General features: G+C 32.6%; 2 protein-coding genes across 2 annotated transcripts in view; one reads left to right on the forward strand and one right to left on the reverse strand.

Annotated features, from left to right (window-relative positions):
- The window catches only part of LOC129740147 (homeotic protein proboscipedia), a 280,261-nt gene that overhangs the window by 206,229 nt on the left and 46,512 nt on the right, over positions 1-27,520 (forward strand). The window lies entirely within an intron of this gene.
- Positions 1-27,520, reverse strand: part of LOC129740154 (homeotic protein deformed-like) — a 50,193-nt gene that overhangs the window by 21,168 nt on the left and 1,505 nt on the right. Inside the window, exons 2-3 of the mRNA XM_055731767.1 lie at positions 21,644-21,744; positions 20,226-20,409 (exon numbers count right to left, since the gene is read on the reverse strand). Coding sequence (XP_055587742.1) covers positions 20,226-20,409; positions 21,644-21,744 — 285 coding nt within the window. The remainder of the gene's footprint in view (positions 1-20,225; positions 20,410-21,643; positions 21,745-27,520) is intronic.

Genomic DNA, 27,520 nt, shown 5'->3' on the forward strand with positions numbered 1-27,520 from the left:
ATATTTTTCATAAGGTCCATTGATTTACCTAATTCCTGTCAATCGATGATTGTATACCATGTTATGTGTTAATTTCAATTAAAAATATTTTATTTTTGATTACTTAAATATTATATTAAAACAATTCCCAGAAACTCCGAAAATTTTCATGGATTTCCGATGAGATTTATATTTTTTTAACAAAACTTGAAGAACAGCAAATTCAAATGCTTGTTGGTAAACATTCCACGCCTTACGCAGCAATTGAGCAGATCCCTATTCGTTAATATTTATTTGGAAATATATATTTTTCAATGTTTCGCTTTCTCAGCGTAGCCCTAATAAAAAGATAATGTTTAAAAAATCTAGTACTTGGTACTCAATCCTCATCGTAATTTAGTTTTATTCATCCGATTTATGTGAACGTTGTTTCATGAATGGCAACAGACAATCCTGTGAATTTATTATGAATTGTTTCTGTCCGGTATTTGAAACGTCTCATTTATTATTGATTTCTGTGATAAATTTTGTACATAGTCATCTATACTCAGGGCTGGATTAAGCCGTCTGGTGGCCCGAGGCAATTTTTTCTATGGGGACCGCTAATAATTTTTTTTTTCATTTTTATTAAACATATATCTGTAGCAGTTTGTAAACAATAAAAGTTCTTGTTTATTAATTCTAAGAACAAGTTTTTTCTGCTTAATAAATCTATATATATAAAAATGAATTTCTGTCTGTCTATCTGTCTGTCTGTCTGTCTGTCTGTCTGTCTGTCTGTCTGTCCGTCTGTTCCCTATAGACTCGAAAACTACTGAACCGATTTGCGTGAAACTTGCTAAGGGGGTGTTGGAGGCTGGGGAAGGTTCCTATAATAGTTTGGGACCCCTCCCTCTTCCTGGAAGGGGAGAAGGGGTCATATAAATAAAAGTGATAAGTCTTCATAGCTCGAGAACTGATCATGCAAATGGAACGAAACTTAGCATAAGAGTGTATTTCGGTACGAAGAATACTTCTATGATCGTTTGGTACCCTTCCCTTCATCCAGTGAGGAGAAAGGAAGGGGGAGGGTGCCTACATTACAATTTTTTACATATCTGGAGAACAAATCAAGCAAATGGAACCAAATTTGGCATAGGATGGTAGTGGAATACGAGGAATGGTTCTATGGTTATTTCAGACCCCTCCTTCCTTTCAGTGGAGATTCAGGATAGAGGGGAGGGGCCTTTAACCCTTTTTATATTACACTAGCTGATTTACCCGGCCCTGCTCGGGTTCACATTAAATATAAATCAAAATTGATTTGATTTTACGAAATTTTGAAAGCTTTTAATTCATCATTTTAACAAATTTGGCCATGTTTGTTTGGCCATGTGGTTTTGTAAGCCTATTTAAAGTTTTGATTGGATTTTTACAAAGTTTATCGTTTTCATATTATTGAAAAACTAATAGTTATTAGGTTATTAGTTATTAGCTAAAATAATTTCCCTTGAATGCCTATTCATCGAATCACGAACAACATTTTAAACTAAGGTTTCTAAAATGCTCCGATTTTCCATTTTAATTTTCCATGTTAACGTTCAAAAAGGAAATTTTTTATGGCAAATTTTATCCTGACTTGTTTTGAAAGTCTAAAATACATTCGATGATGTGGTTTTCTGAAAAAAAAAAAAATTAAAAGTGTTTTCTTCTTGATTTTTACTGAATAATTCCGTAGTTTTGACCAAATTTGCTCGGATATTGCTCGGATTTTGGGTTAAACATTTTGAAAACAACTACGCGGATTGTTCTAGAAAATTGCCCAGATTTTTTCGGTCCGAATACGTCCAGAAAAATTTTGGCAACCTTATCAACCCGTAATTTTTTGGGAAGCCTGAATAGATTTAGTCTTTTTAACAATTTATTTTTTATCTTGTACATGTGTTTTCTAATGAAAATCCAATATCTTAGGCTTGTAAGCATATGTACACTACCTCTTTTGAAGATTATTCCACTTTTTGAAATGAATGATCTGTCGTAGAATAGTATATTCAAGTTTAATTCGTACTTATGATGAGAATGAGAAGTTGTTTCAGATGTTTAAAGTTTCATTAATAGTTTTTAAGTTATCAAAAAACACATAACTTCGGAACCGAAATCACCCATTTTATGAATTTTTTTTTTGAATTACATTTCAATTTTTCTATTCTTTGACATAATTTTTACATTAATTATCTTGAAGAGTGATCAATGTAAAAATCCGAAAAATCTAGTTTTCTCATAATTAGATGGTAGAATTGAACACATTGATGACCAACAATAACTCAAAATTTATAAATTGACCGATGAAATTAAATTGTATGAAATAACAACTTCGGATTTAAGTACTAAAAAGCTTAATGCGTTGGATTTGGATTCAACTTTTTCCAGAATATGCACGTTTAATTGTCTAACCTGCCTGTTGAATAAATTCCTAAACAGCAATAAAAGCATTGAGATTGCCGCATTCAACTCACTACCCTTAATTTAGTTTCTTTCCCTATAAGGAATTCCAAAAATATGAAAGTGGTTGGTTCCTAAAAGCTGGAACATTAGTTTTTATTCCAAAAAGTTATTCAACTGTAGAAGTCAATTCATAATGAAGGTAAACCATTGTATCCATTCATCACACACTGCATATTCTTGTTGACTCTCAACGCCTCCCAGCGGCGGTTGGGACCACTTTGAAAACCACTATTCTAATCAATATGTTCCTAACAGGCGATTAGTATTTTTTTATTCCAAAAGTTGACTTATTATTTCATCCAAGAACCACGTGCTTGTGCCATGTGCTACGAACATCAGTAGACGAAAAAAGACCACCAAAAACTTCGCTATCAAATTTTTAATCATTAGCAGTCTTTAATTTGTTGTCCAGTACACGTGAACTCTGGATGGTCGATTCTTATGCATGGCCCATGGTGATGGTGAAAACAAACCCGCCAAAAGAAATGAGACTCTCGAAGCCCCCAGCATTTGGAAAACCGTTTCAATTCTAGTCAATAAATACTTAACAAGCTTGTTGTAATTTTCAATCCAAAATGAAAGCTCATTAATGCATCAAAAAATCTCGTACCAGTACCACGTGCTTTCAGCAGTAGAATGTGAAAAAACACCCGCCAAAATTTCTCCATTCAAATCCTTAAAGCTTAGCAAGCTTCGATTTGCTTTCCAGCACACGTGAACTCAGGACGATCGTTTCTAATGCCCGGCCCATGGTGATGGTGAAAACAACCCGCCAAGGGGAAAAAGTCGGTTGACAAAATGGGTGCCATGACTTTTGATTCGTGTGAATAAAACCGAAAGTTGTATGGGAGGGTCCCTTTTCTTAGATGGGAGGGTCTCAGAACTATTACTAAAACCTTACCCTGGTCCAACTACATCTCTGTACCAAATTTCAGGCTGATCGGTTAAACGGTGTAGATTTGCATAAGGTGCATACAAACAAACATATATAGTCCAACTCATCTTTATATATTAGACTAGCTTATTTTACCCGGCCTTGCTCGGGTTCACAAAAAATATAAATCAAATGAGTCGTTTGATTTTTCGAAATGTTGGAAGCTTTATATTCATCATTTTAAGAAATTTGGCTCATGTTTGGCCACGTATGTTTTGTAAGTCTTTTGAAAGTTTTTATTGAGATTATTCACTGTGATTATCGATTAAATTTTTTTTTTGAAGAAGTATATAGTTTTGAGGATTATCAATAGGATTTCAAAATAATTTTCTTTCCCTTTCCCTATCACAAAAAACTTTTTTTAACCCACCTATGCCAAGGATAAAATAATTTTCTATCTTTCCCATCCTCCATTCGATGAAAATCTCTTTTGGAGATTATCCCACTTTTCAAGATAAATGATCTACTTGTACAATGGTTTATTTAAGTTTTATTTTTACTAAAAAATTTCCAGAAAACACTTCCGAACCTTGTTGAACTATGTTTAAGACTCATTTTGCATGTTTTTAATTGTATGTGTGCTTTTTTCGCTTTTTAATTGAACACTCTTTAATGATTAGTTTTTCTTTAATGTAGAAAGTTTTACTAAAAGTTTCTTGGAGTTTTCGAAAATAAATCATCTCTGACCGAAATTACCATTTAAATATTATTGAAATGGTCTTATTTGAGTTCAATTTAAGTTTTTTATCCTCGGACACAATCATTCAATTAATTATTTTGAAGAGTGATCAATGTTAAAATTCTTTGGTATCATTTGTTTGAAAACGCATTACCAAACGATTTTTTTTCCAAATTGGATGGTAGAATTGAAAACATTGATGGCCAAAAATAAATCAAAAGTTATAAATTGGTCAATGAAATAGAATTGTATAAAGCTTAAAACCTCTGATTTAATTATCTAATAAAATTTCTACTCCCCCGTTTAAATTTCCCGGCGGCTATCAAAGCATTGAAATTGCAGCCTTCAACGTATAACTCTGAATCTTATTAATTTTTCTTTCTTTATAAGAAATCCTAAAAATATGAAAATGGTTGGTTCTTAAAAGCTGTAGTCTATGAAAACGCTGTTCTTTAGATTTTCAGCCTCCAGTCCAAATAGTTATTCACTGTTCACTTTTCAGTTCACTGTGTATCCTTGTAGACTCTCAAAGCACCCGGGCGGCGGTAGGGAGCACTTTGAAAACCACTGAAATTCTAGTCTATATATTCCTAACAGGGTAATTGAATTTTTCAATCCTTAATTAAGGCTCATTATTGCAATCAAATACCTCGTACCAGTACCACGTGCTTTGAACAGTATAAGGAAAAAAACCCGCCAAAAACTTCGCTATGAATTTTTAAATCGCTAGCAGGCTTTGATTTGCTATGCAGTACACGTGAACTCTGGATGGGTTTTCTAATGCCCAGCCCATGGTGATGGTGAAAACAACCCCGCCAAAGGAAACGAAAAACGGTTGGCAAAATGGGTGCCATGACTTTTGATTCATGTGAATAAAAACGAAAGTTGTATGAGAGGGTCCCTTTTCTTAGGTAAGAGGGGCTCAAAACTATTACTAAAACCTTACCATGGTCCAAACACATAACTGTACCAAATTTCAGGCTGATCGGTTAAGCGGTGTAGATTTGTATAAGGTGCATACAAACAAACATATATAGTCCAACTCATCTTTATATATTAAGATAACTTGAAAACTATTCGAGCAAATGAAACCAAATTTGGCTTGGAAGGGTACTTGGGTACGATAAATAGTTCTATGAATATTTTCTCCTCCATCCAGTGAAGAGATAGAAACTGGGGAGGGGCTCCTTTACAATTTTCAGCATTACTGGAAAATTAATCAAGCAAATGGAACTTAATTTAGCGTAGGAAGGTATTCGATTACGAGAAATATTTCTATGGTATCTGGAGAACCCTCTGTTCTTCCAGTCGAAAAAACTTAAAGAGGAGGGTGCTCCCTTACAATTTTTTACATCACTCGGATCCTTACCCAGCAAATGGAATGAAATTTGGCTTGGGAGGGTATTTGAGCACAAGGAATATTTCTGTGAATATTTGCTCTACTGCCTCCTTGCAGTGGGGCGATAGGAAGGAGAGAGGGGTGCTTCTTTACAATTTTTCGCAGGGTACTGAGATAAACGGAGAATCATCGTCAATGATCAAACAAATTTTGCAGCCAATGATTGAATTCGTGGTAGTTTGTTGCAGAGAGTTGTTTTTTGTTAGAGAGGTTCAAGTTAAAATGAGAGAAACCGGTGCTCAGATAGAGTGAAAATGTGTTAATTGTTGCAAATTGTTACAATTTGTTAAGAAGTTTTAAAATTTTGATCATTACCATTCCAAATGCAAAGAATTCTCTCTACACTGCAAACCCTTGATTTTTCGCATAACTCGAGAACTAATCGAGCAAATGGAAACAACTTTGGCATGCGAAAGCATTTGGATACGATTAACGGTTATTTGCTTATTTGAGACTTCTTTCTCACTCAATTGAGGATACAGTTAGGGAAGACGGAGCTCAAAGACACGGAATGTTTTATCTTGATCCCCTCCTTCCAGGTAGGGGATAGGTAGGAAGAGGGGCTCAGATACCAATTTTATAGCATAACTCGAAAACTAATAAAGAAAACGAAACCAAATATGGCAAGAGAGGGAATTCGAGCACAAGAAATGTTTTCCCTCCCTCCATTCAGTGGAACGATAAAAAGTGGGAAGAGAGTCACTCATTCAATTTTTTTTGATATCTCGATAACTTATCGAGAAAATGATACCAAATTTTCATAGGAGCATATTTTTGTACGGCAATATTTTTTCGATGATTTGAGACGCCCTTCTTTTGCCAGATAGTTGATAGTTGAGGGTCACCTATTTTTTCACTCTCGAGAACTTATCGAGGATGGAGCCAAAATAACATGGGATCGTATTTGTATACAAGAAATGTTTTTCTGATATTGTGAGACCCCCCTCCTTCCATTAGGGATATAGAAATAGGGAAAGGGGTCACTCTAACAATTTGAATAATAATTCAAGAACGAATAGGTAAAATAAGTGTCCCATGACATTATTTTGTTACAAAAAATGTTTCATTAAGAGTTTGAGAGCCTCTACTCCTTCAAAGGCAAAGCGAAGATTCCAAATATAAAAAAAATATTTTGGCATAAGTTATAAACTTATGAAGGAAAAAATTTTAAAATTGAATTGAAAATTTTGTGCAAATAAATGAATAGTTAAACAACTTGGTACCACAAATTTCAATAATTTTTGGAAGGTGTAGCGAAGCACACCGGGTCAGCTAATTCAAGTCTCAACTCATTGTGTAGGATAAAATTTTTAAAAGCAAGTGGCTTCAGCGTATAAAATTCAAAATTTGAATAAAAAAATCTCAGTAAAAATTCCTAAAAGTAAATTGAAAATTTGCTCTGATGAAGATTCAATTTTAAAATAATACCATAAATTGAGATCAGTTTTCTTGACCAAAATTCTGTATTCAAGAGTAGAATATCAATAACCTTCAAAGGAGTGATTCAAATTGAATTGAATTATTCATTTCATAGAATTTGAATAGTCGACTAAACTAAAAGAAAAATTTAGATTTTTTATTCCTCGGAATCAACATTAGGATATAGAACATGATTCTTATATTAGAATTCAAATTAAATTAAGTGAAAGGGTAAAATAGAAATGAAAAAGAATCAGAATTCATCAATAAAGAGTTTAAATAAAAATTCAGTGCCAGAGCTAGATTAAGTCAGATTCAAAATCAATCTTTAATTTTAAAAACAAAAATCAAAACTTACTTCAGAAAATGATTGGATAGATTGAATATAGATCATTTTTGTTATTTGATTTTTCTGTTTATCAATGCCAAAAAACATACCCTTAATAAAAAGCTAATATTTTTTTATCTAAGAAACCGGAAAAAAAATTCAAATCCTACTTTTGTCACACGGAGTCTGAACATCGCGAGGGAGGGAGGGGGGGGGGGGGTGGTTGGTTGACACAAGAAGAAATTGATATTTGTTCCAGCCTAAGATACAAAGTTACGGTCTTCGACAAAATTGCAATGCAGTTGCGCTGGAAGGACAATGCCAGTTATCAGAAAACTTATTTATGCCGGTCGTTATACCGATAAGTTTACCTCCAAGGAATTTCATTTTAAGAGTAGAGTCTGATTTGTGGATGTACTGGTGCAGAATGAGCGCATAAACGAACACAACTCAGCAAAAAGGGCACAACTGGTAGTGCACTGGTGCAAAACTAAACCACAACGAATACAGTATAAGAGTGCAAAAGAGAAAGAAATAGACCTTCTAATGACAACGGCATTCGACGCGTAATTGGACTTCCAAAAAACAAACGGCCTCTGAAGCCAAGACCAATAATAGCAGAGATCTCAATACTTCCTTCAAATTAAAAGTAAAATCATCAGACAATCATCGTGGTCCAATCAACATTTCTCTTGTTAGGATTTTGATATGTGGGTAACACTGCTGAAGGGAACAATCAAGGGAAGCAAATAAAAACGGGCAGCCCTTCATTTTGGATCATCATTATCATCATCCTCGACATTGCCACCATTTCCAAATTGTGTGTTTTTGTTTTTCTCCACCTTCCCTTTGCTTGAAGGGTATGTTTTTCCTCTAGTGTGCGTGTTGAACTGTTTTTTTTATTATTTTTTTGTGTTGAACAGCTTTTCAGCAGTTCAGTTGCCATATTTCGTTTGCTCGCGTTCTTGTTTTTATCGGGAATGACTAAGTAGAAATTTTACCCTTTGTGCGTCTAGCTCGAGCTGACGAGCTGTTCCGAAATTTCATTCGAGCATTGGGGAAATGTTATGTCCTTTCATAGAAAAACATTGCTTTAATCACTTTGAGGAATTTTCACATACTTTGGTATAAAAAATGTCTGTATTTTTCTGACTTAGGCCGGAACAAATATAAAATTCTTCTTTTGTCTCCTCCGTCCTTCGATTTTTCAAAAATTCCGAAGGGAAAAAAATAAAGTTTAAGGTAAAAAATTGTAAAATAACTCGAAAATTCAAACATTTTAAAGAGTGAAAGTCAATCTGTTGAGTGTTGAAGATAAGAATTGCATAACTTTTTGTATTTGAGATTTGTTCAAATTTTCAATCTAAAATTACTCTATTTTTCAATATTGTGCATCGTAAATTGTATACAAGTTCGATACATGCAAGATTTTGTCCAATTTGTTCCAACTTATCAAAAATTTGAATTATTTTTTACGAATCCCCCCCTTCTCTTCCTATTTGAGTTTGGTGGACCGACTTTTTTCGACCTTGGGCTTTTAATTGTTAAACAGATAAAAATTACTCTCACCACATTTTTAACCCTAAAATTTTCCAGGACAGCCCAACCTCAACTAAACTTTCTTATCATTCAACGCCTTTCCCCATTTTCTTCTTCCATTCAGTGTAGTTTTCGGTTCGAAAAACTTTCTCATCTGTTACGATTGCCTTCAATCAGACTCCGATCAAAAAGTGTAGATTCTGGCGGACCGACTCTATCTGAGACAGCTCATCGGGACCATCAACCAGAAAACCACCCACCTACCTACTCGGAGAAAAGTAAAGCTGTCAGAAAAAGTTTCGATTTTCCCGATACTCGAGACAGCAGATTGAGGAATATAAATTGATGTGTTTATGAAGCTGCCGCGCTGCCAAGTTTTTCTGATTGAGGAGCTGTTATTCGGACAAGTTTTTTTGCTGGCGGGGGCGGTTTGGTGGAAAAACTTTCCCTCCGGGCATCTTGGCCGGTTGTCAGTCTACGAGATTTCGGTAGTGTCACAGCTGTCGGTAATTGAGTGTCTATTACCGAGTACCTTCAGAACTTCTGTGCGAGAGGGATTGAGTCCGGGAAAAGTTTTCCCTGTTTGATGGACTGCTGTTGGAAAATGACTTCGAGCTTGTTACGGTTTGAATAATGAGTCTAGTCGAACACTTGAAGCGTATGAATTCTTTAAAAGTTGGTATTGAACGTTGGAAATTGAAAAAAAAAACTCTGTTTCAAATGTTTCATTACTCCAATTTTCGTTTAACGCGATAGGAAAATTAATCAAATTTTTCAAAATTGGTCAAAAAATCACCCTTTTCCCAATATGTACTTGGTAAGCATAAGCTTTCAATTATGAATTGAAATTTTTAAAAATATATAGATATATATATATATAGGTAGTTATAATTGTGAAATTCAAATTAACTTAACACTGGTGGATTTGAATTTAAGAAATGATTTTACCTCTAAGTGATCAATCACGGAAAATAAAATTTGATATTTTTTCTTTTTATCAAATAATATTCGATAATCAACTATGTGTTCTAAATAAATTTTCTTAAGTTAAAAAAAATTTTCCTTATCGTCACAAAAATGACAAAAATGATAAAAATGACAAAAATGACAAAAATGACAAAAATGACAAAAATGACAAAAATGACAAAGACAAAAATGACAAAAATGACAAAAATAAAAAAAAATGACAAAAATGACAAAAATGACAAAAATGACAAAAATGACAAAAATGACAAAAATGACAAAAATGACAAAAATGACAAAAATGACAAAAATGACAAAAATGACAAGAATGACAAAAATGACAAAATGATGAAAATGATAAAAATGATAAAAATGACAAAAATGACAAAAATGACAAAAAATGACAAAAATGATAAAAATGATAAAAATGATAAAAATGATAAAAATGATAAAAATGACAAGAATGACAAAAATGTCAAGAATGACAAAAATGACAAAAATGATAAAAATGACAAAAATGACAAAAATGACAAAAATGATGATAAAAAATGACAAAAATGACAAAAATGACAAAAATGACAAAAATGACAAAAATTACAAAAATGACAAAAATGACAAAAATGACAAAAATGACAAAAATGATGATAAAAAATGACAAAAATGACAAAAATGACAAAAATGACAAAAATTACAAAAATGACAAAAATGACAAAAATGACAAAAATGACAAAAATGACAAAAATGACAAAAATGACAAAAATGACAAAAATGACAAAAATGACAAAAATTACAAAAATGACAAAAATGACAAAAATGACAAAAATGACAAAACTGACAAAAATGACAAAAATGATAAAAATGACAAAAATGACAAAAATGATAAAAATGACAAAAATGACAAAAATGACAAAAATGACAAAAATGACAAAATGACAAAAATGACAAAAATGACAAAAATGACAAAAATGACAAAAATGACAAAAATGACAAAAATGACAAAAATGACAAAAATGACAAAAATGACAAAAATGACAAAAATGACAAAAATGACAAAAATGACAAAAATGACAAAAATGACAAAAATGACAAAAATGACAAAAATGACAAAAATGACAAAAATGACAAAAATGACAAAAATGACAAAAATGACAAAAATGACAAAAATGACAAAAATGACAAAAATGACAAAAATGACAAAAATGACAAAAATGACAAAAATGACAAAAATGACAAAAATGACAAAAATGACAAAAATGACAAAAATGACAAAAATGACAAGTATGACAAAAATGACAAAAATGACAAAAATGACAAAAATGACAAAAATGACAAAAATGACAAAAATGACAAAAATGACAAAAATGACAAAAATGACAAAAATGACAAAAATGACAAAAATGACAAAAATGACAAAAATGACAAAAATGACAAAAATGACAAAAATGACAAAAACGACAAAAATGACAAAAATGACAAAAATGACAAAAATGACAAAAATGACAAAAATGATAAAAATGACAAACATGACAAAAATGACAAAAATGACAAAAATGACAAAAATGACAAAAATGACAAAAATGACAAAAATGACAAAAATGACAAAAATGACAAAAATGACAAAAATGACAAAAATGACAAAAATGACAAAAATGACAAAAATGACAAAAATGACAAAAATGACAAAAATGACAAAAATGACAAAAATGACAAAAATGACAAAAATGACAAAAATGACAAAAATGACAAAAATGACAAAAATGACAAAAATGACAAAAATGACAAAAATGACAAAAATGACAAAAATGACAAAAATGACAAAAATGACAAAAATGACAAAAATGACAAAAATGACAAAAATGACAAAAATGACAAAAATAACAAAAATGACAAAAATGACAAAAATGACAAAAATGACAAAAATGACAAAAATGACAAAAATGACAAAAATGACAAAAATGACAAAAATGACAAAAATGACAAAAATGACAAAAATGACAAAAATGACAAAAATGACAAAAATGACAAAAATGACAAAAATGACAAAAATGACAAAAATGACAAAAATGACAAAAATGACAAAAATGACAAAAATGACAAAAATGACAAAAATGACAAAAATGACAAAAATGACAAAAATGACAAAAATGACAAAAATGACAAAAATGACAAAAATGACAAAAATGACAAAAATGACAAAAATGACAAAAATGACAAAAATGACAAAAATGACAAAAATGACAAAAATGACAAAAATGACAAAAATGACAAAAATGACAAAAATGACAAAAACGACAAAAATGACAAAAATGACAAAAATGACAAAAATGACAAAAATGACAAAAATGACAAAAATGACAAAAATGACAAAAATGACAAAAATGACAAAAATGACAAAAATGACAAAAATGACAAAAATGACAAAAATGACAAAAATGACAAAAATGACAAAAATGACAAAAATGACAAAAGTAACAAAAATAACAAAAATAACAAAATATGACAAAAAATGACAAAAATGACAAAAATGACAAAAATGACAAAAATTACAAAAATGACAAAAATTACAAAAACGACAAAAATGCCAAAAATGACCCCATGTAAGCGACCTTCAAAAGGGCCTGAACTTAAGTTATTTTGGGGTTTGGTAAACATTTTGGAACACATTGCAACTATTTTCAGTATTTCGCTCTTAAATCAACTAATTATGAAATTTTTGTACAAATTCATCCAATTCCTGACCTTTAACTTTTTGTAAAAAATTGCAAAATATGATTGATGAGATTTACGGGGGGAGTTATGAAGAAATAATTCACTAATCAAGATCATAGTTTGAAGCCAACGTTTTGAGTTGATTATGGAAAAATTATTTATGTCATAACAAATTTAATGCTGATACAGTGGTAGTCCAAAATATGAAGTTGTTCCAAAATAAAGTTGCTACCCTACGAGATGTAATCATAAAACCAAATTAGAAATTACCTCAACTTTTTTTCAACCGATTCATAATTCATGCTGTAGAGGGTTAAGTTCAATTCAAAATTCCAACAAGCCCCCACCGAATGGGCGTCACTGCCAGGCGAACCGAATTTTATCGATTCCTCAGATCGCTAATGATATCGTGGTTGGTGTTCGAAAATGTGACATCAATCGCTCCTACCGCGCGCCAAAACGAACGAGCAACTTTCGGTTATTTGGAACAAATAACAAATGATCAACCCCCCAAAGTCGATTTTCACCTCCCGGCAGTTTGCGGCAATCGAGGCGAGGCGCAAAAAAAGACAGCAACAGATAAAAAGAAACCTGTCGCCGAACGCGGCGGAGGGAAGCGCATAAAATAAATTACCTCTAATTTATCACACGTTCAACAAACGGATAACAGCAACGAACACGTCAAAGCCTTTTCAAAAGTTAGTTTCGCGCGGTTGTTTTGAAACGGTCGTCGGTCGTCAGACGATTGATGGCTGCTGGATGGAAACTTCATTTGATGGGCTTTGATGAACTACTGGCTGGCTGGCTGGTCGGGTCAATTGTTGTTTTGAATGCACTCGGTAATGCCCATGGAAAACAGTAAGAAAAACATGGAAAATACTTGACTTATGAGAAGTGATTAGGAACGCCTTTTGTCGCTTTTGCGGTTGAGCCGAGGCCGACCTAACTCACTGGGATCAATGTTTTTGTAGTTCTTGACCTTCAGATGGCAGCAAGCTCGCTGCTGGATTTCGCCTTCTCTGGACCCGGACTCGAAACGGGACCCTGGAGAGGAGGTTGGCAACGACGGAATAGATTCTAATAATCACCAACCACACATTTGCGCCCAAAACATTACACCTTTTTCCTGGTTTTCAACTGGCAGCAGTGTCCTACTGCAGTTGATTAATCAGGGTCGATTTTCTCACAGTCAAGGTTTTTGTTGGAACCTTGAGACCTTTGGAATCACAGTGTGTGGCATTCTAGTTTGATGGGTTCCGGAAAATCAACAAATAGGTTCTTAAGTACGGTTAAGTGGCTCATTTGTAATGCATTCTAAAGACATTTTTCATGATTCGAAATTTGAAAAATAGCTCCTCTTCAAGCCGGTATTCGAACAATATTGATCTTTTGAAAAGAATCAAACTTGAGGTTTGTTCTATACATATAGATACAATAAAAAATTTATTTAGTTTAAAGTGGAAAATACTCAAAAAATTCAAATTTTTTTTAATTGAAGAGATATCTATATACATGAAATGGAACTCTGTCTGTCTGTCTGTCTGTCAGTCTGTCAGTCTGTCAGTCTATTCCCTATAGACTCGGAAACTACTGAACCGATTTTCTTGACAGATGGGTGCTTTTAAGGCCGGGGAAAGTTCCTATTACAGGGAGGGGTCCCTCTTACTGGAAGGGGAAGGGGGTCTCCAAATAAAAAAAAATGTTTGCAGAACCATTCAAGCAAATGGTACCAAATTTAGCATGAGAGGGTATTTGGTTACAAGAAATATTTCTATGAATGTTTGGAACCCATCCTTTTTTCCAGACAGGAAGTTGAAAGGGGAGAGAGAAGCTCTCTTACAATTTTTAACATAACCCGAGAATTAGTCAAGCAAATGGTACCAGATTTTGCATGTGAAGGTATTAAGATACGAGAAATATCTCAATGATTATTGAAGACCCCTTCCTTCTTCCAGTGGAGAGATTGAAAGGGGGAGCTGGGGTGTCTTCCATACAATTTTTGTTGCATAATTCGATAACTTTTCCAGTAAGTGTTACTAAATTGGCAGGAAATTTGGATATGGGAAAAAGTTTTGTGATTTTTTGAAAATCATCCCGATTTCCGCTGACTCTGGCAAAGTAGGCGATGGTATGTTGGTGTTGCACATGTTTTTTTTTTGCTCCGGCGCAGTATAAATTCAATTTTTGAAGTTTAAGTATTTCCTTACTGTAAAATTGCAATTTTTTCTTGAATTACTGGATAATGCATAGTGATCAATAATTGCATGTTTCGTTGTTTGTGCACGATCCGATTCTCCGTTGATTTCATCCACCTCCAGCAGGTTGAATGATTTACTACAATGGAAAACACACTTGCTACGTCAACGTCAACAATTGGTGTTTCGAGATTTCGAGAATTAATCAGTCGAAAGGCACCGAATTTGTTATGGGATTGTATTTTGATACGAGTGATGTTTCTTTAATAGGGACCTTTCCTTTCTTGCAATGAGTGAGATAGAAAGAGGAAACAAGAATCTCGTACATTTTGTTGCATGTCGATAGAATTAGTCGTATGAAAGAAACCAAGTATAGTAGGGAGACTGCAAGAGAGGATGGGGGCTGCCAAATAGATTTAAAAAGTACTCGAGAATAAGTCGACTAAATCGAACGAAGTTTGGCATGCAAGAACATTTTGATATTGGAATCGGTTATATAATTGTATGAGGCTCCTCCCTAAATCCATTGAGAAAATAGAACAAGAGAAGAGAGGAACCCATACCATTTATTTATTCATTTATTTATTTATTTATTTATTTATTTATTTATTTATTTATTTGTTTATTTATTTATTTATTTATTTATTTATTTATTTATTTATTTATTTATTTATTTATTTATTTATTTATTTATTTATTGCTTTAATCATGTAACGTAAGATACAATCTTATAACTGTGTTACAATCTGAATAATAATGTGTTTACCTAACCAATTTTGATTCCAAAACACTAACTTTACTCGTAATTATAATGTCGTTCTTAATCTGTAAGCTCCGCCAATAGACCCTTCTTGAATTCTGACTTAGTTCTTATACACTTAATATGGACAGGAATAACGTTCCAATTTACGATACCTCTCACGAAAAAAGAATTACTGTAATAAGAGGAGCAATGTCTGGGGATAACAAGGCATCCAGTTCGAGAGCTTTGTAGTGGTACAAGTAATTCTCTTAAATATTCCGGTTTTCCTGTGGTAAGAATCCTATGGATGACAGTAACTGATGTATAAGCATAAAAACGCTCGAAGCGACATCCCATTAATATTTTTGAAGGTGTGAGACGTGTGAAAATCTTGATATGTTAAAGACATATCGAATACACGAGTTCAGCGCAACACGAAGCCTGTTTAATGATCTTACCGAAGCGTTATCGTAAACAAAATCACCGTAGATAAATAGAGGATAAATATATGTTTTGAAAAGACGGAGTTTCGTTTGTGTGTCTAGACCAGTGGTTTTCAAACTTTTTTCACTCAACGCCCCCTTTTGCAAAATTTTCAAGCTCAACGCCCCCCTGGGCAAATCTAAAATCTATTAAAAAATGAATATCTGGATCGTTGATTTTTGATTTTTTAAATTGTCGACCAAAACCCGGGTAATATCCATGCAAATTTTGTCAAAACCCAGAAGTTTCAAAACAAAAAATCAAGAAAAAATATTTCCGTCATAATTTATCAGCAGTTTTCAATCTTTTTTTTTTGTCATTCAAAAAACTTATCATGATTCTTTCCATAAAATTTGCACATTAAATTTCTTTTTGGGCGCATAAATAAAAATTTTAACAACACAATTTGTTTTTATTTTATTTGTTTTGGCAAATGAAGTGAATAATTCCGTGCAAAATCCGGGCTTTTTTTTTCAATGAAACCCGGGCAACCAGGCCGGACCTTTTGTCGAGTTTTTCATTAAATATTTGGGCAAACCCGGATAAAACCGAGCAGTTTGGCAACCTTTACTTATACCCTTTTGGCTCCAAAGGCCTCATATAGAGTATTTTCTGAGACAGATGGTGGTTGGAAAGCTTTTTGTTTTGAAAAATGTAAACACCAACTGGTCGCCATTTTGATCTTTGATGATAAGCACTGTTCAATGCTTTCTTTTAAAAACTTCTTTCATTAAAAGCATCAACATACCTTCATGTCTTAACTTGTTATGAATTTACAAATCATTAAATAAAGAATTTATATTCTCCTCGCCAAGGTGCGCTTGCAAAACCACTACAATTGCATTGCCAATTTTATTTCGTTACTATCTGGTCATTGAACATACGTAATGCTGTTGTTATGTTTACCCTACCACGATATGCCGAGAAAATGTAAACATGAGAAATCAGCTGTTCGTCTGACAAGTGGGGAAATGCCTTATTACTTCAAACCTCCAGTAAACACTTAGTTCTATGTCAAGTTTCCTGGACACTTACTAAAACTGATTCATTAGTTTGATATCAGATCATATACCTAAAATTTTGTTAAACTAAATTTTATATTCACCACTAATTTGTATTAGTGTTGAAGACTAAATTGTATTATTGAATACAAATTGAATACTGTCAAGTCGGTAAAATAACGTAAGAATAGTATTACTTCTTGATATCTTAATTTGAGTCCTATTCACAGTTAAGCAGCATTCACGGGTCTTAAAGTTTAAATACGATTCTAATTACTAAATCCAGGAGATGTTTATAACAACCGAAAATATTAAAAGTTTATCCATGGTACAATTGATTTTTTGAATCGATTAAAATAGAGATGAATAAATAAGAACTTAAAATAAAAATTCTCTTATCTAAAATAATTCTTACATATTTTCTTTTAAAAATGTCTATCACTATCACAGATGACGCCTTTGAATACAGATTTTTTCGAAGGTATTTTCTGTTTGGTTGATTTATGTGAGACAAAACATGTTAAGGATTATTAAGCATTGCCATCTAAAATTATTCTTGTTTTAGTATAACCCAAAATAATCTTACCAAACAAGATCAACATGTAGAGCGTATATTAAATCAGTGACAATATAAAAAAAATCTTGTAGTTACATTACAAAATAATTATTGAGATACTGAGATAAAAAATTGCTTGCAGCTCTGTGAATTCATAGATGTTTTAGTCTTCATTCTGATGTCTCGTTTTGCATCGATCTTACTTGTTGTTATTCCAAATTTAATCTTCCAAATCTACGTTGATTTGGTATTTGTGAAAATGTGAATTACGACCTCACCGCCCACTTGAGCCCTCCCAAGGCCCCCCAAATTTTAACATTGAGCTCACCGCCCCCCTGGAAGCTCTCAACGCCCCCAAGGGGGCGGTAGGGACCACTTTGAAAACCACTGGTCTAGACGCTTAGTTGTCAAGTTCAGTTTGTTCAGCGAACCGTATATTTTACCACATTGGGTGGCTATTTGGTGATCCCAAGAGAAATTTTTGTCGAAAATTATTCCAAGGTTTTCAGCATGGTCGACAAATGACATTTCTTTTCCATCGAAATAGAGTTTGGGAGGAGAAGATGAGATGCTCGATCTATTGATAAAAATAGCTTTAGTTTTATCAGAATTGATTGGAAGCAGGTTGGTTATTAACCAATCGTGAATTTTTGCAAAATCGTGATTTATTTTTGAGGCCATTTCAAGTACAGAAGATGATCCATCAGAGCACAAGTAGATTTGTACATCATCAGCAAATAAATGAACTAAACAAAAATTCAAAACTAAGGGTAGGTCGTTAATAAACGAAGAAAATAAAATAGGACCCAGAATTGAGCCTTGGGGAACACCTGAATCAATAGCTGAGAATTCAGAAAAAATGCCGTTGAAGTAAACGGATTGTGTACGACCCTTGAGGTATGAGTTAATCATATCAGCGGCAGATTTCTAAAAATTATATTTTATAATAAGTTTATGAATAAGCTTAGCATGTGCAACCCGATCGAAAGCTTTTGAAAAATCTAATAGAAGAAGAAGTGCACTTCCTTTCTTATCTAAAGCAAGTGCTAGATCATTATGCACTTTCATCAAAGCTGTTTCAGTACTGTGGTTGGATCTGAAACCGGATTGGTACTTGTCAAGAAAATTATGATGATTGATATGATCACAAATTTGTTGCTTTATAAGCTTTTCAAACACTTTTGATCAAAAGTGTCACTCAAAATCACTCAAAATACTTATTGGCCTTAAATTAGTTATGTCAGAAGCGTTAGATTTTTTTGGAATAGGAATAACTTTGACCTGTTTCCATGAGAGAGGAAATTTCGAGGTTTGAATTATAGTGTTGAAAAGATGGGTTATTAAAGGTAATATATTGTGTAGAACAATCTTGATAAGTATAATGGGAATATTATCTATGCCCACTGCATTTGAATCAATTTAAGCTATAGAATTTACAATTTCATACTGTTCAACAGTTCTAAAACGGAAACCATTAGAGTTTTCAGACAACTGTGGGACTGTACAGCTATTCGCGGAAAAATTAGAAGTGAAAAAGGAATTAATTTCAGATGCAGTAGAATTTGAAATTGAAGCAGATGTATTGGAACTGCTCAAACCATTTTTTTTTTAAATTATCCCAAAACTATCTTGCAGGAATACTTAAATTTATTTGACGTTTATCCTGTTCAATTTTAGCTTTAGTATCAGAGTTGTCGCCTTATTTCTTAATAATTTATAACGTTTCTATCACTCACAGAGCGAGAACGCTTCCACGTTCTATATGCCATGTCTCGATTTATTATTGCCGCTTCAATGTCTTTATTAAACCAGCTATTTTGCCTAAATTTTCTAAATTTCAGTGGAAAATAAAGATCGTGTATTTCTGTTAAGAATCTATTCAGTATCTCGACAAGCATATCGGGATCATTTATGCTATAAAAAGGATCCCAATATACATTATTCAGATTTGTATGGAGTTCATTCATATTGAATTTCTCGCATAAATTGATAACTAATCAAGCGAAATGAATCAAAATTGGCATGCGAGGGTGTTTAGGTGAACGAATTTTTCCTCAGATGGTTGTAAGCCCTTCCCAACTTTTATTGGGGAAACATGAAGGGAAGAGGGAGCTCCAATACATTTTTTTAAATCTCGAGAATTGATCAGTCGGAAGACACCAACATTTATTGTTCATGTTTGTTCTTTCTTTCAAATTGGCGAAATAATACAATGAGCATTTTCATATCTGTAGAATTTATCATTCGAAAGAAACCAAATTCAATATGGGTGGGTATTTGGGATCGAGAAATGTTTCTATGCTTATTTGGGAAACCTCCCTCATCCCAGTCAGTGGGGAGATAAACAGGGAAAAGGAGGGCTCTAATACAATGTCAAATTTAGCATGGGAGAGTAGATGGAAACAAAAAATTAATGTTTGTGACTCTTCTCTTTTTTTCAGTGGGGAAATAAAAAAGAGAGAGAGAGGTGCACCCTTACATTTTTGGCATGGGAGGAGGCATTTTATACACCCAAAGAAGAGGTTGAAAAATTTCAATGCCAATCGATGCCAACTAGTGCTGAAAATGCGCAGAAATGTGCGCCAAAGATGATAAGTTTGCTTTCCCGTCTATTAGCACTTTCATTTCAAGGTGTTGATTTTGATTTATGTAGTATTTATATATAAAATTTTGTTCTCACAAATCAAAAAATAAATCATTTTTAAAATTTCTATCAATTTTAAGAGATGTAGCAAAACACACCGGATCAGCTAGTTCTAAATAAATTTCATCATGATCGCCATAATTATAGTTTGAACATCGAAAATATACTCACAGGCACCGGCGACGTGGATTTTCTTCATCCACGGATAGATGATACGCTCCCCATCGCTCGTCACATGGATTCCATCCTCGCTCGGGTCCACATCCGAGTCCAGATCATCCAGATCGCCGTCGTTCGAGTCCAGCTCGTCCGGCGATCGATCCAGCATCATCTGTTCCTCATCCAGATAGTCATCCTGCAGTTGACGATTGAAAAATGCATTATTGAAAGTTACCTACTAAATTTCAATGAAAAAATTCTGATGAACAGATTACTAGTAGATTGTATGGTTTTTGGATTAAATACTTCTATACAAATGTACGTTATTTGTGAAACAAGCAATTGAACCCCTTCATCCAAAATAATGGTTAATTTAAGGCATTTGTATGGGAGAGTGGGGATACTTAATTCCCTTTTCTTATTATATATTCTTTTTGAAAAAACTTACAACTCGCCATATTTTGCATTTTCTGACAGTGTCTTACTTCAAGTTTCTATGCTCTGAATTTGGAACGATACTTGAAACCGTAGACAAACTAGAAGCATTTTCGTGAGAGTGAAAAAAAATGTGAAATTTTTAAAGCTAAGGGAGACTTGATTCTTTATTCCGGGAGCTCTAATATTGGAATGAAAAATCGAAAAAAAAATCAAAATACAATGTCACTTGACTATTTTGATCATGTTTTTTTTTTCTCATTTCACAATTTATAAATGTCAGAAGAAGAAAATTCCAAAACTATGTCTCAACCCTAGCGTCATTGCATACTTTAAGACACAATTATCTAAATTTTAGAGAAAATCAATTTTCTCAGCCTGTTTAGCCTAACAATTATGGGATAAATTTTAGCTATTGGAAAAATAAAAGTATTCTCGTAATCATCAATGATCACGATTTATTAAGAAGAAAGATATACCTTTTTGAACTCTGAGGATCAATTGAACCCATAATGAACATTTTAGAAAAAAAATTCTAAAAAATATTGAGAGTTTACCATTGTTTACCATTATTTCACTCCAACGATTTTTATATTGGAATATACGTATATTTTCGTTATAGTTTTTTCATGTCAGAATATTTTGAAGTAATAAAAAAATAAATCTTTAAACCGCATTTTGTGAAATTTTTCTAACAAAGTTCAATAACTCATAAAAATATTTTGTTTAATTTCTTTGAGCTTATAGCATAGTTGTTTTGCTCCATGTTGCACATTTTTCTAGAACATTTGACCCATCATTCCAGTTTCGAGATATAGCTAAGTAATCAAGTATCCCCAGGGATCAAGTATCCTCATTCTCCCCTACACTTGAAAGTTTACCTACTACGAAATTATGTATGTATGTACCTAAAACTCATCAACGCTTAAGTACCTATAACGAAATTGTAAATAAATACCCTCTTGATAAGCGTAAAAAAGATAAGAGTTTCTCACCTGATCTGAACCGGCATCATCACATCTCAGTCTCAATCCAATCTCGTGAAGCTGTTGCCCTGCCGGAACTGCTTCTTCTATCCGCCTATCCAATTTCATACCTGTAAAAAGTAAACGATGTTGATAAACTAGATTTTCTATATAATAAATCATAAAAATGAAAAATATAATGTTAATGAGATGGGAAAAATGTGTTAAAATCAGTAAAAAATTGACAAATATTACAAGTTGAGTATTTTAGTTGTACATTTTCGTCAAACACATATATAGTTTTATGAATTCAGGAATTAGAGCATTCATCGAAATATATATATATATTTTTTAACACATCTCTAATCAAAATGCTGTTGAAAAATGATGAATTTTTTTCATAATTGAAGCTATAAGAAAAATCAAACTAAAAGAAAATTTTCGTTATTGAAGGGTTAATCAAGGAATATTTAAATAAGGTAGTGTCGAGAGCCATATTGGATTTTTTTTTAGACGTCACAAAAACGATTGTATCGAAAATTTATGTGAGAATGGTAGGAATTTCAAAGAAAACCACGTTTAAGAACGAAATCGAATTCCAATTTCATTTTGATTTTGTTGTAAGGCCTCTATTTTTCTACAATATGAAGTTTTTTGGTCCTTTGAAGATTGCATTATGTTTTTGTTTTCTTAGTTTTTTAATGAATGCAATGTCGCCTTGAAGCTAAAACGTGCAAAAATGAAGAAAATATCAGCTTCGAAAAGATCTAGCTGGTAGATATTGAGTGTTCAACTGATTGTAATGATTTTAATCCAACTGGTTTACCATATACAATTCTTATGTAGAACAATTATTTAACTAACATCAATTCATAATTGTTAACTCCGTTTACTAAAATGCCAATGAAAGGTTGTGGTTTTGTGTAAAAGAATATGTTTTTATCACTTTATTGTAATGAGGAGCTTAAACTGCTCCGACTTGAACATTTTCATGGAAGACTTTGAACTAATTTTAAAGTTTTGCATATTTCAGTGGTGAACATCCACCATTTTTCCAAACTTCAATGGTCGTTTTCAAAGAAAAATTATTCGAAAATGCAACTTTTTTTGCACCCAGCTCGAAGAGCAAGAATCTTTCTACAATAACATGTTTTCAAAGTGGAAAATTTCCAGCAGATTCTTCGAATTATCATCGAAAAAAAAGTTTACTAGTAAATTAACAGGTTTTTCGAGATTGTGACGTCTCAGCCTGTACCAATACTAGAGCAGGGCTGCTTTGGCACTACCTTCTTTAAATATTCCTTGAGGGTTAATGATGAATAAGCAGCTCTTTATGTGTTAAGAATCTACTTGGTTGAATAATTCTACTGAATCAAAGCAATCGAAAGGTTCCCTTTAATTCAACCACGATATAAGAAAAAATCAGATATCCGTATTTCGATAACAACTTTTGTGATCAATCGAAAACGCTCATTGAAGAAGATAGTAAATTGCTATCAAAATACTGGTATCTGGTATCGAATAATGAATGCATAGATGGAAATTGATGAAATTTTCAGCGAAGTTTCTTAGTTATGTAATGTTTACATGTGCATATTTTGGTATTGTCTGTTGAGTGGTTTTCGGAATAGAGACCAATGAATAAGTTTTTCGACTTTAATTTTTGGGCACCACGTGTGCCATCTATGATGTATACTATGAACCACCCTTTTTGCCAAATGCAGGCTTTTTTTGATGACCAATCTAGTAGTTTGTTCTCCTTCGGCACAAAAACAACATATTTTGCTTTTTATAACTTCGCCGTAGTTTTTGCGTAATGGAACGATTCCAGATTCATCATGTCAATCGTTAAGGAACATCGACTGAATGGCAGCTTCAACAGATCATCAGCCTCCTCAAGTACTAGACATGTAATTTTTCCTTTTTTCATTTCCGAAACACCTAAGCGAGAATTTTCAACGAAAAGTTTTCAGCTGGGATCCTTCCAAGCGCCCGCTAACGAGTTTATTTTGCTGTCCATTACGAAATCTTTGAAAAATTTCTTCCCGCTTATGATCCAAATATTTTGCGCATTGTTTGACCACCGCATTTTGCTCATTTTACCGGTGGGCAGCTTTATTTACCCTGTTGAAGTTAAGCAAGCCTGTTTATTAGTCAGCTAGACGAACTAGTTCGAATAATTTATCTTATTTATCACTTGACCTATGGAAAATTTCGAATTGCGCTTGATAAAAGCACTCACATTCCTTAACTTCATGGAATCAAGTCAACTTTACTTATATTCAAAATTAAGCTCATTGTCATATCCTTAAGGACGTTTTTAATGATTTACCATATGAACGTTGGTCGAATAGTTGATTTCCAGTTGATTTTGGGTCACTCCCTGGGATTTCCTTGGATTTTTCTCGATCTTGCTCAAAAGTATGTGTTAATGATTATCTGTTTTGAACGCTGTCTCGAAAATCACTTGACAAAATGTCATCAAGTTTTGTACACGTATACATTACATTATTAGTTAGCATAACTGAAAATTTTATCATTTTCCATCCATGCATTCAAAAGTCATTCTTAAAACAAAGTGTTGCATTTTTTTCGAATACACTCCTTAAACTATTTCAAATTATTGTCTCCTCACTTTTATGTTCCAAAGAAAACAATTCGAACACTATATGCATACAAATTTTACGAAACGGCCAAGAGCGTTGAGTTTGGATTTTGATTTAGATTTTTGTGCTAAAGAAAATATGTAGTTAATAATCATCTGATCAGATAATGAAAGAATTGAATTTTTAAAAGCCATCACATCTTATAATTACAGGCTCTCATTCCAAGTAGTGGAAGTCTCATATTTTGTTTGAAATACATTATTATTATTATTATTTATTTAAGACCTTTTAACCACCCGGGTTATTCGGGTCTAAATATATGGGAGAGTGAGAAATCATGGGCCACTTTTTTTCTTTGTTCCATAACTTCTTTATAATAAAAGATAAAATGAAAATAAAAAATGGTACGGTTTTCTACATTTTTAAGGAATCATTAGGTAATTTTTTCAATTTTTAATAAGTTATTTTCCCCGAATTCTGACGGTTGAAAAAACAGCAATATTTTTGGATTTTCAAAAATGGTGGGGAATCGTGAGCCACTTAATCCAAATTGACCAAATAACATGCAAAGTTTCTGATATGACATAAAACTGTTATTTCAAAATTCATTTAATTATTTTAAAGCATTTTCAGATGATGAAATAAAAAATAGACATGTGTATGATCGAATAGATTCAATAATCTGGCTCGCGAACGTTTTGGCTAAATTCTTTATATAGCATGGACAAATATTTTTCATAACTCTTCATTTGGCTTAAGAAAACTTTACAAATAGGGAAAACTTTTTTTTAGTTCTGAATGTGTATAAAAACATAAAAATAAAGGTGGTTCTATATGTGTGGCCCACGATTCCCCACAAGCTATAATTTGCAAATTGGTTCCGTTTGTGTGACTTATTGATGTTTCATCAAAACTTCCTTTTCCACGTGAAAGAACATGACAAAACTAAGATCATAAGCGTATGAGCATATTTTTGTTATGATCTTTAGGTTCCCCACCGATGCAATTAGCGGGTGCTTTTTTAAATTATGTAAAAAAAAATTTCTAACTTTTTTAAGGTTGATCAGTAAAAGAAGCATATGATGCGTATTTAAGTCAACAACATAAAGAATATTATGCCTACGCAAAGCGACGGCTTTGACAGTTGGTTTGAGATTTTTATCTCAACACACATCTAAGATATTCAAAGTGGCCCACGTTACCCCACTCTTCCCTACTATTTAATGTTTTGAGATAATTTAACTAAAAAAAACAACAGATCAACGTTCAAATACACAGTTCTGATTGAAACATTGTTCAAAGTTTGATGGAATTCGTCCTACTGGGTTTTTCTCGGCAGATTAGAAAATTTGTCTGAAATCTAATTTTTCTTATGGATTATCAAGTGAGATTTTCATGCCAAAGTAATAGTTTTAATTATAATTTAAAAAATAAAACGTAGCTTCGAGAATAAAAATCATATGCGTTGTCAACAAAACGCATGATATTGATACATAAATTTGTGCAAAATTAAATTTGGGTTAAAGGCCATAAACGAGAGTCATCCATATGAAGTGTTTTGATTAAATTTTGATTTCCTAAGGATATGCCTTCATGTAGAAAATTTACTTAACCCAGCAATTTAAAAAACAAAAATTTAAAAATTTGCATTTGTATTGAATTTAATTTAAAAACATTTATTAGAACAGATTTTACCGTTATTTTGAAAGCCCCCTCTTCCTTTTGAGTTGGTATGATATACTTTTTTGTTATAACCAGATAGTCTTGTCAAAGTGAGCAAATATTCCAACTTTTAGAATTCAACTCAAAAACTATTTGAGTGGCGAGATTCATTCTTAACTTCTTCTATTGATGATAGGATATACACTAAGGTTTTTTTACACGGTTTGATTTTTCTCATTTTTTCTAACACGGCTTCTTTTTACACGGTTTTTTGCCATGTATACGACTCTTCCACATGGCTCTCGCGAATCAACACCTTTTTTGAGCGAAAATATTGTAAGTGCTATACGTTAACGACGGAATTCATACCGTGTAAAAAAAAACCTTAGCGTACGTCATTTCGGCGTATAAGCAGATTTGCCGTTTCTTTTTTCTCAAATATTACAAAAACGGATTGATATAATCGAAAAAAAATCAGAGCATTCAAAAACTCGTCGAAAACCGAATAAAAAAGAATCAAAAAGTCAAAAATGTATCTACATACGTCACTTCGGTATATCACGGCCGGCAGTTGAGAAAACATGTGAAGCCTGCTGAGTTATCGAAAACTTTGGAAAAGCCTATATAAAAGTGGTCAAAATCATCTCAAATCAGTCTGTGCTGAAGCTTATCAGCAGTCCTCGATCAAAAAATTTATCACTGGGCTACGATTGTTCGGAATCTAATTATGTATTGAATCACTTTAAAAGAAGACTATAGAGAACATTAAAGTGGAATAAAAATTCAATTTGCTCCTGAACTGTGTTTATAGGGGAGAGTGGGGATACTTGATCCCCTTTTCTTATTTTCACCATATCTTTTTGGAAAAATTTAGCAACTCGCCGTCTTTAACATTTTCTGACAGCTTGTAACTTCAAGTTTCTATGCTCCAAAAATTAGAACGATACTTGAACCTGTTGATGAACTAGAAGCATTTTTGTGAGAGTAAAATAATTGCGATTTTTCTGAAGTTAGGGAAGACTTGATCCCCTATTGAAGGAGACTTGATCCTTTATTCAGGAAGCCCTAATCCTTGTATAAATATCAAACAAAACCCCAAGATAGAATGTTAATTGACTTTTTTTTCATGTTTGTTCTCATTTCATAATTTTAATTTATAGCAGACATAAGAAGAAAATTCTATAACTTTGTCTCAACGCTAATTACATTGCATACTTAAAAGCGCTATTTTTTTTTATAATTAAGTGAAAATTAATTATTTTTGCTCTTTTCTTCACACAATTGTTTGATAAATATTAGTTTTTGGATAAATATTAGTAATTTCGTAATCAGCAATCATAACGATCAATTCAGAAGAAGAATATGCCGTTTGGAAGGGGGATCAATTGTACCCAACTCTAGGGGATCAATTGTACCCATAATCAACATTTTAGAAAACTTTTTCTGAAAGTTGAGAGTTTTCCATTGCTTTGAAAATATGCCATTATGAAGTTCATTGTACGCTCCAACGATTGATACATTGGAACAAATATTTTTTTCATAATTTTCCCATGTAAGGATTTCAAAGTGATGAAAAAAGATCTTCAAGTTACATTTTGTGAAATTTTTCAAACAAAGTTTAATTACTCAAACAATTATT

Source organism: Uranotaenia lowii, chromosome 1 (assembly GCF_029784155.1).
Source record: "Uranotaenia lowii strain MFRU-FL chromosome 1, ASM2978415v1, whole genome shotgun sequence".
Classification (NCBI taxonomy): Eukaryota; Metazoa; Arthropoda; class Insecta; order Diptera; family Culicidae; genus Uranotaenia; species Uranotaenia lowii.